The sequence below is a fragment of the Vulpes vulpes genome, chromosome 1 (assembly GCF_048418805.1).
Source record: "Vulpes vulpes isolate BD-2025 chromosome 1, VulVul3, whole genome shotgun sequence".
NCBI classification, from domain to species: Eukaryota; Metazoa; Chordata; class Mammalia; order Carnivora; family Canidae; genus Vulpes; species Vulpes vulpes.
Window position 1 is genome coordinate 115,006,647 of NC_132780.1, and position 12,971 is coordinate 115,019,617.

Here is a 12,971-nt window from a genome sequence, read left to right on the forward strand (position 1 = left end):
GCCCTATGGTCAGGTGCTTTTCATTCTGTAGCCTTGTGTTGCAGAGATGGAGGCTGGGTGGTGGTGAGGCCCAGCTTTCGCTTGTCTGGACTGTGGCAGCTTGCCAGCAAGTTTCACTGGGTGGTCTTTGACAATGGGAGAGAGGAGGGGTGGGGGAGCTCAGCTCTCCTGCCCAAAGGGGAACAAGAAGGTTGGCAGCCAGTCCTCCCCCCACCCCCCCGCCCCGTCATTGAAACACCACAAAGGTCTTGAGCACTGGTGAAAAAAAATGGAACAGGTTGCTGAGGGCAGTATTGTGCAGGGTTTCATTTTTGTTCCCCTGATTTTATAGGCAGAGCCTCTTGTTTATGTAGCAAGTCTCCCTCAAGAGGGTGAGCACGCAGGAGCAGCAGGTACCCTTCACGGGAGGGGAGAATGATTCCATCACTTGGAATCAGCCCTGGTGCCAAGGAGGCAGCCCCACCTGCCTCTTCTGTCCTGGTGATGTGGAGAATGATAGCTGCCGGTTAATGAGCACCGACTGTGTGCCGGGCCCTGTGCTAAGCCTCCAGGCTTTACCCTTGCACTCTCCCTCTGCAGTTCTGTGGAGACGGGCAGTATGATCCTGTTCTGCAGAAAAGGGGCAAAGCTTAAAGAATTGTCGCGACTTGTTCTGCACTCACAGCTGGTTAGGTGGCAAAGCCAAGATTTCATCAGAAAACTGCTGACTCCTGAACTCGGGTTTTGCGGGGAAAAAATGCCCAATTTCTCCTGCTAAGAAGAAGCTTGCGGAGGGCGGTGGTAGCAGGGAGGACTGTTCCTATTGCAACTAACAAATGTAAGGGGCAAGCAGGGCCTTTATGAGACTTGCTATAGGAAACAGGAACTGAAAACTGGGACCACAGCTGGGAGGTTTTGACTGGCACAGCAGCAGCACACGGGCAGCCAGGCTTTGTGGCACAGCTCGAGTCAGACTTTGCAGATGCTTCTGAAAGCCGCCTCCAGCTGGGTCTCATCTCAGGACATGTCTCCTCTTCCGTGGCCCCCCTCCGCCCAGGACATCATCTGAATTAGCTGGCTGAGTCTCTGCGCCCGCTGTAGATGCCAGCTGAATTCACTTGCTCCTCAGGTTTCCGCAAGTCTGATCAAGCAGGTCCTGTGTGCCCTCAGTGGGAAGGCGCTTGGCCCAGCAGATACTTTTCCTGGTCAGGAGAAGTGGCAGCTTGCACAGAAAAATAGCCTGGGGAAGGAGGCAGGAGCTTTGACAGACAGGTAACTGACAGGAGATGGTACCTTGCAGGCAAATCCTCACAGGACAGCCAGCAGGAAGAGTTCTACAGGCAATTACCTGCAGGAGAGCGAAACAGACCTCTCCCTCTTGGCTGAGGACAGTTGTGGAGACTTGGCTGTGGAAAACTCATAGCTGCCCACAGTTCCTTGTTTTTCTCTAGCAAATGTGGACAGCCTGAAGCCAGGGGGTTCTTTGCAGCGAGCGAGGGACAACACAGGACACTTGGGTTTAAGAACAATTATGTGACCAGCCAGTTGGGTGACTGAGAGGAGTCACAGAAACTCTCTGAGCCTTTATTTCCCTGTCCCCACAAAGCTGCCTTTCAGAACACTATTAGGATGCAGAGAGAGAACACAAGAGAATGCTTTTGATTCAGAATGTTTCTGCTCACATCAGAAACCCAAGCCCCTTGGCATCTGTGCTCGCCCAGGATGAGTTAGGAGATAAGACCTGCTAGGGAACTGGCCAGAGGTCAGAGTGCGGCCATATGGGCTGCATCTGCTTTTGTGGCTATCTCTGTTTTCTGAGGGCAGGGGCCTGGACCGGAGGCAGTTCATCGCATTGCCAGAAACCCTTCCCAAGCTCTGGACAAGCTCTTTTCCCCTCATACAGGAAGAGGCAGTGAGGGGGTCTCAGGGTCTGGCAGGAGTTGGGAGAGGAAAAAATGTCATAGTGGGGGGATCCTGGTTAACATTCTTCCTGAGAGAGGAAGACCAGAGGAGTCTGGGAGAGTGTCTGGAATGTCCCCTCTGAGAGGACAGAGTCTGGGGTGAATCTTATTAGAAGTTTGTTCAAGAGGAAACAGTGTTTCTAGGGCCACTTCCAGGTTGGAGATTGTGTGGCATCTTGGTTAGTGCGGGCTTTGGAACCAGAAAGGCCCGGGTTTAAATCCTGGCCTCGCCAATTGCTAGGTCTATGACCCTGGGCTAGTTACCTAGACTCTGAAATCCCAATTTCTTAGGGTGGTAAAGAGAAACAAGAGATGGCTTATAATGCATTTATGAAGCACATCGTGAGCATTCAATAGAAGGGGTTGTTGGGAAGAGAGGAGCAGCGGGAAGGGACGGTTAGTGATGGATTGGGCAGCTGGAAGCCTGTGCTCATGAAACCCCCACTGCTCAAGGGACAAAGGAATGAGGGGGAGCCCACAGTGGGACAAAACCCTGCCCGCTGCCCCCTTAGGTGTCATCAGACCTGGTCAGTAGGAAGAGAATTTCCACCCAGCCTCCTCCTCGGCTTCTTTGCAGTTCAGCATCTTCCATTCTACCCATGAGGCCAAAAACATTGGTGTCCTCTTTGACTCTGTTCCCTCTCTCCACTTTAAATTGGCAAAGAGTACTGGCTTTACCGTATCCAGAGTCCTGCCCCTTCTTACCACCTTGGTCCTCCACCACCCAGACTGTCACAGTCGCTCCCTCAGGGATCTGCCTGCTTCCACCTGGACTCCCCTCCCTCCCTGCCCCACATCTGTCCACTTTGAGAAGTCAGTTTCAGCTTCCCGTGGAGAAGCCTGGGGAGGTCACTTCTCTGCTCCAAACTCTCCAGGGGGCCTGTTTAATTCAGAGAAAACTCTAAAGCCTTCAGTGTGGTCAGCTCCAGGCCTAGCAGGTCTGCCCTTACTCCCCCTCACCCCCAATCCCACCCACCCTGGCCTCCTTGCTGCTCTTGCAACCAGCTGAGCAACTGGCTTTGCCTCCTGCAACTGACCTGAACCTAGCCACCTTTTATCAATTCATCATTCTCTCTCCCCTCAGCCTAATTAATTTTCCCTCAAAGTTATCACCTGCTGACAGGTATCCATTTGTCCATTTGCTTACTGCCTCCTTCTCCTCCAGAATGAAAGCTCCCTGAATCCAGGAACTTTCTTTTCCCCTCACTGTCTTTTCTGTACCTGGAATAGAATCTGATACATAACTGGTGTTCATTTTCTCCCCCACTAGTCTGCAGGGCTTTTCTGAATTTCAAAAGAGGTGTAATATGACTTTTAAACAAAATGAAAGACTTATGAATTTATGTAAGAAAAATGGGTATATGTATATGGGAGTATGTGGGAAAGTAGCAGAGAATTCTAGTAACATTTGAGTGTTTCAGAAATGCCAGGGAGCCGTGTGCTAGGCCACAACAGATCTAGCCCAGTTCTTTTGTCCTCAAGGTGACTGACTTTAGGACTGTCCACAGGTGTGCCACTTGTTGTACCTGTAAGGTGCATGAGAATGGATGCCTCCTCTGGCCCTTCCTCACCCCTCACTTCAGAGGCATTTGTGGAACATGTCTGTATGCCCTGTGCTAAGGCTGGCTAGGAGATGCAGAGAAGCCCAGCGCATTCTATCATTCCACCGAGTTCCACATTCTAGTTGCTTACCTGGGATTTCCTGAGTGAGCCTGGACAATCCATTTTGCTGCTCCCTTCCAGTAGCATGGTGACCTGAGTGGAATTGGAGCTCTGTTGAATGGGGTTTGGAACCACAAACCAGGGACAAGAGGAACATGATGAATTCGAGAATACTTCAGTTCCTCACACGCATGGGGGCCTAATGGAGTCAGGCCCCACGCTAGGCATACAGGCCACAGAGATAGTCTCTGCTGCTAGAGAGCTGACAGCTACATACAAGGGACAGCATGGTTGGATGTCTGCCCAGAGGAGGATAGAGCTGACTTCTAATTGCACCTCAGTCATTTCTGACTTGCTTCTAGATTTAGAAGCTAAGGAAGAATAAAAATAGGGATAAAGATCCCAGGAGGTCTTGTGCAGACAACAAATGTGCCTGAGAAATTACACTACTGGGATCCCCAGACCCAACATCTACAGCATCTCAGGGAGCTGAAGGCCTTAGCTTCCTCCTTCATTTTCTTTTTTTAAGTCTTAAAAATTGATAGCTTTTTTTTTTCCCTTGCAATTTTAGGTTTATAGAAAAAATTAAGTAAAAAATAGAGTTGCCACATACTCCTCACACCAGGCCTGTTCCAACCATACTATTCAGATGTACATGCAGTGCATTTGTCACAATATGCTACATTGTTATTAACTAAATGGTTTACATTTAAGGTACATGGTTACGTTGACTATTTGTATTACGCACTCTGGGTTTTGACAGATGCATAACAACTATTCACCATTACAGTATAGTTGGAATCACACAGCATATAGTGTTTCTAAGTTGGCTCCTCTTAAACATGGCCTTCTTTCCGCCCCCACCCCCCCATGCACGTGTCCATCTGGAGTAAAAGCCTTGTGCCTGCCGGGATCCCCTTGACCAGAGCCCGTGAGTCCCCTTCCTTCCTCATCTCCCCATGAGTATGCCTGGCCCTGGTGCTACTGGAGTTTAGCCCAGGCTGGTAAACTGTCAGGAGCTGCCTGTGTTGTGGTTCCACATCTGGAAGCATCAGCTGTGCAGACCTCCCCATCCCATTCCTAAATAGAGACAGGAGGAGCACATGGGGCTGTTTGTCTTCCTCCTCAGTCGTTTGTTTTACTTGCCTCAGAGCGGGGGTCGAGGGTGGGGACATGAGCCTTCCCCAGGCAGGCAGCACTCCTTCACACTCACATCCGCTGGCGGGCCACATGTCCCTAAGCCTCTGAAGTCGCGGCTGTCCGTGCTGAGCCCTGAGTGTGAGCACTGAGGCCTGTATTGTGGTCATTTGAGAGGAAGACCAGTAGGGAGCAGAGCAGCTGAGAATGTTTTCCCTGCCCAGAAGCGCTGTTTTCCTGAGTCAGCCTTGCAAGCCAGGACTCCCTGGAAGCTGGAGGCAGGAACCTCAGTATTCATAGCATTCACCAGTCGCTAAGGCAGGGAGGCCCTAGGGGCATAAGTGATGATGTTGGATGCTAGGAGGAAAGCAGGTGGAGGGAGCTCCTCAAAACTAGGCCCCAGCTAAGGGAAGGAAAGTGCCTGTGAATGGGGTCCTGTGGAGCATCTAGTTGAACCAGGCTGAGAAGTTCCAGGGGCTAAGGGAAAGGGATGCATACTAGGTGCAGAGAGTTAACAATCCTGGGGAACAGTGACTGAGGTCTAGGCTCCAGGTCCCATTGCTTCCTGTTTGGAATAAACACAGAGCTGAGGCCAGCTAGTACCTTCTCACACCGAAGGACGCCAGCCAGGTATGTCAGAGTTCAGTGTGAAGAAGGAAGAAGACTCATTGGCCCCCTTGGAAAGTCAGTTTTTGGACTATGGAAATTCCATGCTGATGGCCCGCGTCCATACCCCCTCCTCTGGTTTTCTTTCTTCACCCAGGCGACCGTCCAGGCTGTATCCTGATCGGTGACACTAAAGAGCTCAGGCCATCCCAATCTGTGACTCGCTGAAGAGCCCCAGGTAACCATATATTGGCTCTGCCTAGCTGTCCCCAGGGCAAGTGGAGGCAAATAGTACCTGGCCCAAGTTTGCCACTGAGATGGTGAGCTGGTTGTAGTGATGTTGCATTGGAGTGCCTAAAGTTCTTCAGGCTCTTCAGAGGACACTCTCCACAGGCAAGCTGTCCTTGACTTTGTTGTAAATTATGGAATCAGAGTGTGGCCTCCTGGCCCCCTGTCTCCTGGAGTCTAATTCTAGAGCCTAGGAGGCTGTGACAGTGATCACTGACCATCAGCACAGGGGAGGCCTTGACCCTTGCCTTGGTTTACCCAGAGAGGCAGACACCCGAGAAGTGCTGAACCATGTGAGTGTGGGCCCCATGTTCCTCACCAAATGCAGCCTTTAGCCTTGTGTCTCTCCTAACATTCTGTCCCCACAGGAGGTACAGAGAGTCCTGAGAGAGAATCCCAGACCAGCTCCTGTAGATACTTCCAGGTAAAGAGTGTCTAGGAGCAGGGGCACTTTTCCTGAACCAAGAGATAAATATGTCATCTGATAGAGCATTTGGGCCCCCCCCTCCCCCAACCTCCTAATTAGTGTATGGAGGAAATCTCAGGCAGGCCGATTTTATTTTTTATTTTTTTTTAATTTTTAAAAATATTTTATTTATTCATGAGAGAGAGAGGCAGAGACACAGGTAGAGAGAGAAGCAGGCTCCATACAGGGAGCCTGACGTGGGACTTGATCCCAGGACCCCAGGATCACACCCTGAGCCAAAGGCAGGCGCTTAACCTTAAGCTCAGCCACCCAGGCCCAGGCTGATTTTATAAATAACCTTTATCTTTACCAAAGCATAAATTTATAAATCAATGCATTAAAAAAAAATCATCTTTAGCATAAAGAATGGCATTTTATACAGTGGGGATCATTCCAGAACCTCTCAAACTGTGGTTGCCTGTCAGCTTGCGATGCTCAGGATACCACAGCCTGGGCCCTACTTGATTTGGGGAGCTTCATCCAGTGTTGGTGGAAGGAAGTCTCTGGTGCAGTCTGGGTCTCCTCTAGTACTTTCCAGAACAATATGCAGAAACCAGGGCAAGGTCTGGATCTGACCCACTGCTGCTCTACTCCCCTCTTTAGAAAAAATCAGCCTCCATGATAGTGGAAGAGGGAAGCCCCTTACTAACCAATGTCTATGTGCTTTCAAAGTCAGAAAGTAAAGAGGAACGCATGCCCAATTTTGATGGACTCCTGGGCAGACAGAACTAATTTTCCCCACATTTAACAAAAATGCCAGTACTAACACCTTTGGTCTGCATGGGGAGAAGGCAGACAGACCTTGTTTCTTTGCGTCTCAGCCAACACGGGTGTGTATCCCTGTCCGGGTGTGTATCCCTGTCCGAGGATGAGGGTTCTGACCTGTCTCACTAGTGTAAAGAATGCCACCCTTTGAGATTCACGAGGGCCACAAACTGCCCCTCCTGAGTCACTTATGGTTTCCTTCCAAGTAGCCAGCAGTAACTCTTGGTTGAGAGCTTTGCTGTTCGTGCTTCATCAGGCATAGGCCCCCAAACACATTCAAAACTGTGAAATAGTGGCCTTTCAGTTGGTCAGTCAACACACTACTGAGCACTGTTCCATGCTGCCCACAAGACACTTCTAGCCTAGATTATGACTGTCTCTGAAGTCCAAACAAGAGGTTAGTTCACAGTGAATTGCGTTATCCACATTCTCTCATTAGAAAAGTGCTCTCTGAGTAGGTGCTAAATGCTCACCATTATCTTCCTTGTTAATTTGGCTTGAAATAACCTGCGAGTTAGAATTCTTTCCTATTCTTGGAGCGCTTGGCTATTTAAAAATAGTTTTGTCAATTATGGTGTGTTGGGAATTTTTTTAAATTTATTTATTCACGAGAGACACACACACACAGAGGCAGAGACACAGGCAGAGGGAGAAGCAGGCTCCATGCAGGGAGCCCGACGTGGGACTCGATCCTGGGTCTCCAGGATCATGCCCTGGGCTGAAGGTGGCGCTAAACCGCTGAGCCACCTGGGCTGCCTATGTTGGGAATTTTATAGTAGAGAAATGGAAGCCCAGAGAAAAATGATAGATTCAGAAGTCCAAGCCCGTTTGCTTGCTGGTCTTTCACCTGGACTTCAGTGCTTCTGCACTGGGTAGGTTCTGCAGTCAGAGGAAAGTCAGGTAGAGAAGCTGGGGGCATGCTATTTGTGAGATATGCTCCGGGCCCTGGGGAAGGCCCATCCTGGACACAGAAGCTCCAAAAAGGAAGCAGAGGGCATGGGGGGCTGCCAACCAGCTCTGGGTCCCAGTGCCAGAGAGCTAGGAGGGTAGCTCTGTAGGTTTCCTCTGGCTGTGGCCAGCAGTCCCCTTTGAGATGGGGCTGCCTCTTGGGCCTAATACCAGGGAGCCTTTCAAGGTCAAAGAGAACACCCCTTCCCCACCAGAAACGGGGCACTCACTGAAGTCTGCTTTTGAAAATGCTGTTTGACTTAACTGAGAGGACATTGGGTATGTGGGTGAATGGGTGGTGGTGATTGTGGTGGTAGTATTTTCTGGAAGTTAGTATGGGATTGGGAAGATTTGAGATGTCTAGTTATCCTTTGGGAAAAAGGCAAAACAACAACAACAACAAAACACCCAAGTTTTATTATTGTTTATTTAAAAACCCTAACATGCAGATGTAGAAAGAATAGTATCATGACCCCAACCTACCCATCACCCAGATTCAACAGTTATCAGGACAAAGTGTGTTTTGTTTTGCTTTTTAATATCAATTTGTTTTCATTACTGTATGCCAGATGGGACAAGGATGGATGCCACAGGTTGCTCTTTCCAAAAGATGTGTGTGATCCAACCTCCCCACCATCTGCACAGTAGCATAGACAGGAAAGACCACCAGCCTGGGGCACTTGAGTTTGATTCCCAGTTGTTGCACGGTGCTCTGAGATGTTTTTGCATTCCTCCCTACCAGATGCTGAACTCTTGGAGAAAGCGTGAACTTTGTCTCTGGATTCTGAAGACCTCGTATTAAGTGGGTGTTCAATAAGCATTGACTGACTTGTAAGGCAGGTGATTCTATGAGACAGGGCGGGTTCCATCTGGACAGGTGCAAGTCACGCGAGTGCTTAGTTCACCATTTGGGGAGTAGTTCACCCAAAATGGGCAGCTAGTGGGATTCAGAGTTGGGCAGGAGGTGATTCTCAGAACCCTGGGGGATCCTGAATGCATGAAGGGTTAGCCTTTATTATTCAAGTGTGCAGTGGCTCCTGCTGTTGCCTAGAAAGAGGAGAAGAAAATTTCGGCAGCAAGAGAGAACAAAAGAGGGTGGGACTGGGGCTGCTATCTGCCTGGCCCCCAGATTCTGGAGCCTGCAGGCTGTGGGTGTGGTGGAGCAGGCTTTGAGAATGAGGCTCCAGCCCCAGACCCATTTCTCTGGGTGGCCACAGACAACCCACAAGCCGCCTGCACCACCAGGCCTGCGTGTCATTCCAAGTGCTATTTTATTCACTGTGGTGTTGGCAAGGAACAAGGCTCCTTGGAGCATGGGGAAGGGAGTCCGCTTCCAGCCTTTGCAGTGCTGGGCAGCTCTGCTACTCTGTGCCGCTCTGGGCAGGGCTGGGGATGTTAAAGGATATGAAATGGGGTTTTGGAGGAACATGAGGGCAGATGCTGCAAACACTTCCCCTCAGATTCCACCCTGGGTGTAGCCAGCAGGGGCCTCAGGCAGGGTGGGCCAAGGCCCACAACGGACCCCAGCCAAAGTCTCCAAAGCCCTGACTTTCATCAGTGACCTGCCCTGCCCACTCCCTGCCTGGTCTTTTTCAGTTTAACTTCCAGTCCTGTCCTCCCCTCCCGTACATGCATGATGTGTGTGTTAGTGTTTTAATTTTTATTCTTGGCAGAAGTTAAGACACAAAATGGATTTGGAAGGAGATGAAACCAGTCTGGGTATATGTTGGGCAGCAGCAGCTTCATTCTTGGAGTGGGCGGGCCATGGAGGGGGAGGGGCTGGGGTAGAGACCAAGTCTCTGAGGCACGGGTGGGGAGCTGTCTCCTTCCCTGGTAGGGACGGAACTGAAAATGAACCTCTTTGGGGAATGCCTGAAGCTAGCGGTTAAGCTGTTAACCCTTTGGGGCATCAAAAAGACCGTTCCAGTGTAACCAAAGCCCTCTGGTCCAGTATGGTGTTAAGTGGATGTGGGGACCCTGGATGGTCAACACCAGTCCCACTTCCTGGTGGTCTATGAGCCTCTGGAGACTGTCCTGCCTTTGTTAAGGGACTCATTGCTGCCATTTTAGGTTTTGGACGTGCAAACACTAAAATGTGCATGTGCTTGAAAAACTTCCTGTCTTCTGCTAACCTCCCAGGCCCCAGAAGTAGTGGTGATGGCCCCAGTCTGACAAGGACCTGTGGCCCAAGGACCTGTTTGAATCTCCTTTTCTACTGCTGAGGCTAACTTGGCCCCCAAAGTAGGCACTCTTTGCAGTGGTGGCCTCCCTTTGGGTTTTTCTGTGCGAAGAGAAGAAAGCTAGGAATCTGAAAGTCCAGAAAATATCTAAGGAAGTGTGAGAGAAGCTTTAAGAAAATGTTTTTATTCTTTAAAGATAGTCCAACTTTCGGAATTTAAAAAAAAAAAGGTTTTAGCATTAAAAATTACAAGAGTTTCCTTAAAATAATTTAGTAGGGAACATTTTTATACAGAATTCTCAATCCCAGCCATGGCATCCAGTGTAGCCAAGGGATTTCTGATAGATCTTCTTTATCAAAATGGGCCTCAAATCCATGGCAGAGACGCCCAGTGGTTCCCAAGCTTGGCTGTTTCCAGGGAAGAGTTTTGAAATACTGATGCCTTGACTCCACCTCTGAACTGGGGTTTATACTTGTCTGAGGTGCTGCCCAGGTATTGGTCTGTTTTAGTGTCCCCAGATGATTCTTCTGTGCAGCCGGAGTTGGCAACCTTCAATCTAATGCTTGTGTAAGAACAGAAGGAAGATGAGAGAGAAGCCAGGTTAGGAAATGGAAGAATTTTATTGTCTCTTGCTAACATGCTGGTGCATATAACTTGGATCCAGACTCAAAACACTGCTGCCAACTTTTGAATGGGATTTGAGCTCTCAGACATCAGGACTGACTCTCAGTGGCGTTTGGGACAACACATCTTTAGGAGTTTGAATGCAGAATGCATTGTGGGACCTGCCAAACCAATCCCTCCCAAAACATGATAGCTAGTCCATGACTCTAACTCAGACTGACTCTGGTTTTTTCAGCCTTTCATAGTTCCTCCTTTGGAAAGCAGGTCATTGTATATCTGTTTGAAGTGACCAAGGACATCAGGACCAACAGTCAGGGCAAGCAGAAAAGCCCTGGCTTTGGACTCTTTACTTGAGCAAGATGCTTAATCTCTCTGAGCCTCAATTGGTGCATCTGTAAATGGGGATGACTATACCTCCTGCTTCATAGCCTTGTTTAGAGGTTAGACAACAATGCATGCACATTATCTCACACATAGTAGCTCAACAAATGGTCAGGTACTTTGATTTATACTAAGATTGATGATTTCTTCTAAGTATCTTCCTTAATCCCGTATCGCAACAAAACTTGGTGTATTTACTAAATCTCAATGACTTTTTTTTTTAATATTTATTTATGAGAGACTCAGAGAGAGAGAGAGAGAGAGAGAGAGAGAGAGGCAGAGACACAGGCAGAGGGAGAAGCAGGCTCCATGCAGGGAGCCTGACGTGGGACTCGATCCCGGGTCTCCAGGGCCTGAGCCAAAGGCAGACGCTCAACCACTCAGCCACCCAGGCGTCCCAACGACTTTTAATTACATTTGCAAATCAGTTAAATTAGGAAATAAGCAAGTTAGGGAAAAAGGCAGTCTTTAAATGTTCATATGCCCAACATGATAATTTCAGCAAACTAACTTCTAAATGGATACTTTGTACAATTTACTAAACAAAGTAATTTCAGATTTGTAAAGGTTAACAGAGTATTAAATATGTTTGCTTTTCCCATAACACTTGTCCATATTGTATGGAAGCAGCAGATCCTGGAATTAGAGGAGGTGTTCCTTACAAACTTAAGTTTCTGAATGTTAACAGACGACACAGGAATCTTTTTGGATATGATAATGGAGCAAAGAACAGCCTTTTTATTGGTCCACGGGGTTGTTGGGAAATGAGGTCCTGAGGCCTATGGGAAGATAAAAGAACAGTGATGACATGCTATTTGGAGGTCGCCTTTTAAAAAATTTGTCTTTTTAATTATAAAAGTGATAACTACATATCAAACCACTTTTAATATTTCTGAAGTTTTTAATGTAAAAAGTACAAATCCCCTAATCTTTAGAGATAAATGATGTTAACATTTAAGTGTCTTGTGGCCTCCGAATAAGTATATGCCACACATCATATGCAATTTTTTAAATTACAAAAATGGAATCACGCTGTCTTACAAGTTGCTTTTGGGATATTTTCCAGGAACCTCTTAGGCCAACATTTCCCAAAGTGTATTTGATGAAATTCTCCTCACTAATGGTACTCTGAGGAAAAAGTGTAGTGTGGTCAAATAAGTCCAGGCTTGTGGTCAAGTAAGTCCAGGCCTGTGGTTAAGTGAATTTAGACTTCAGTGCATATTCTATCCCCCTCTTGGTGATTCATGGTGCATAACAGCATATTAAAGGCTCTGAAAAGGCCTGCAGTAAAGAAACCGAACTTGTTTTTCTCAACATAACATTTCCCTCAGTTATTTTTGCTGTCTCACTTTTACAACCACTGGGTTTTTAAAGAGCCATTTTAGGCATTCCTCACTAACCTCCCCTCTACCCATTATTCTCAGCTGTCTGTGGCATAATCCTATGGGGGTAGTCAGGAAGAGAAGAGCTCATCTCTTCATTTAATCATCAGATACTTATTGTGCTGCTCCTGTGTGCAAGCATTGTGATTGATGCTGGGGATACAAAAATGAGCAAGCTAGCAGGCGCTCTGCCTCAGAGGTGTTCAGTTTCCCTCCTGCGTGGCAATGGTATTAGTCATCCCAGGATGGCTTGCACCTGGGAATGGCGGCGCTTCGGCAGGGGATCCTCTCTGCAGCTATTGGAGCCCTCGGACAGCAGGTTAGAATTATCCCCACCCCCGCTGCTCCTGACCCTTCACCACGTTTCTCCAATTCCCCACGCTTTGCTCCTGCTATAAATAGTGGTGCCTGACCCAGCTGGCATGACTCCATGTGTTTGTTTTCTCTGCGTGTGCCAGCCCTGCACCAAGGCCACTGTGCTTTACAAGTTGGGGAGGGCTGACTGGAAATGGGGTTGGGGGCTTCCAGCAGAAGGTAGGGGCTGGCATACAGATGGACCAGAGCATGGTCTCCAAATTGGTATTTATTTTAA

General features: G+C 48.4%; 1 protein-coding gene across 15 annotated transcripts in view; it reads left to right on the forward strand.

Annotated features, from left to right (window-relative positions):
- BOC (BOC cell adhesion associated, oncogene regulated) overlaps positions 1-12,971 on the forward strand; it is a 128,631-nt gene that overhangs the window by 57,874 nt on the left and 57,786 nt on the right. For 2 of the 15 annotated variants that reach the window (XM_072723189.1, XM_072723258.1), the window contains exon 1: positions 5,508-5,583. The exons of 7 other annotated variants lie outside the window; for them this stretch is intronic. Coding sequence is in view for 4 of the 8 variants with exons in the window: in XM_072723166.1 (XP_072579267.1) it covers positions 12,625-12,698 (74 nt within the window). In the remaining 4 variants the exon portion in view is untranslated. Of the gene's footprint in view, positions 1-5,502; positions 5,584-8,554; positions 8,615-12,602; positions 12,699-12,971 lie in introns of those variants that run through there. 6 more of the 15 variants (XM_072723166.1, XM_072723170.1, XM_072723233.1 and 3 more) reach the window with 5 other exon arrangements.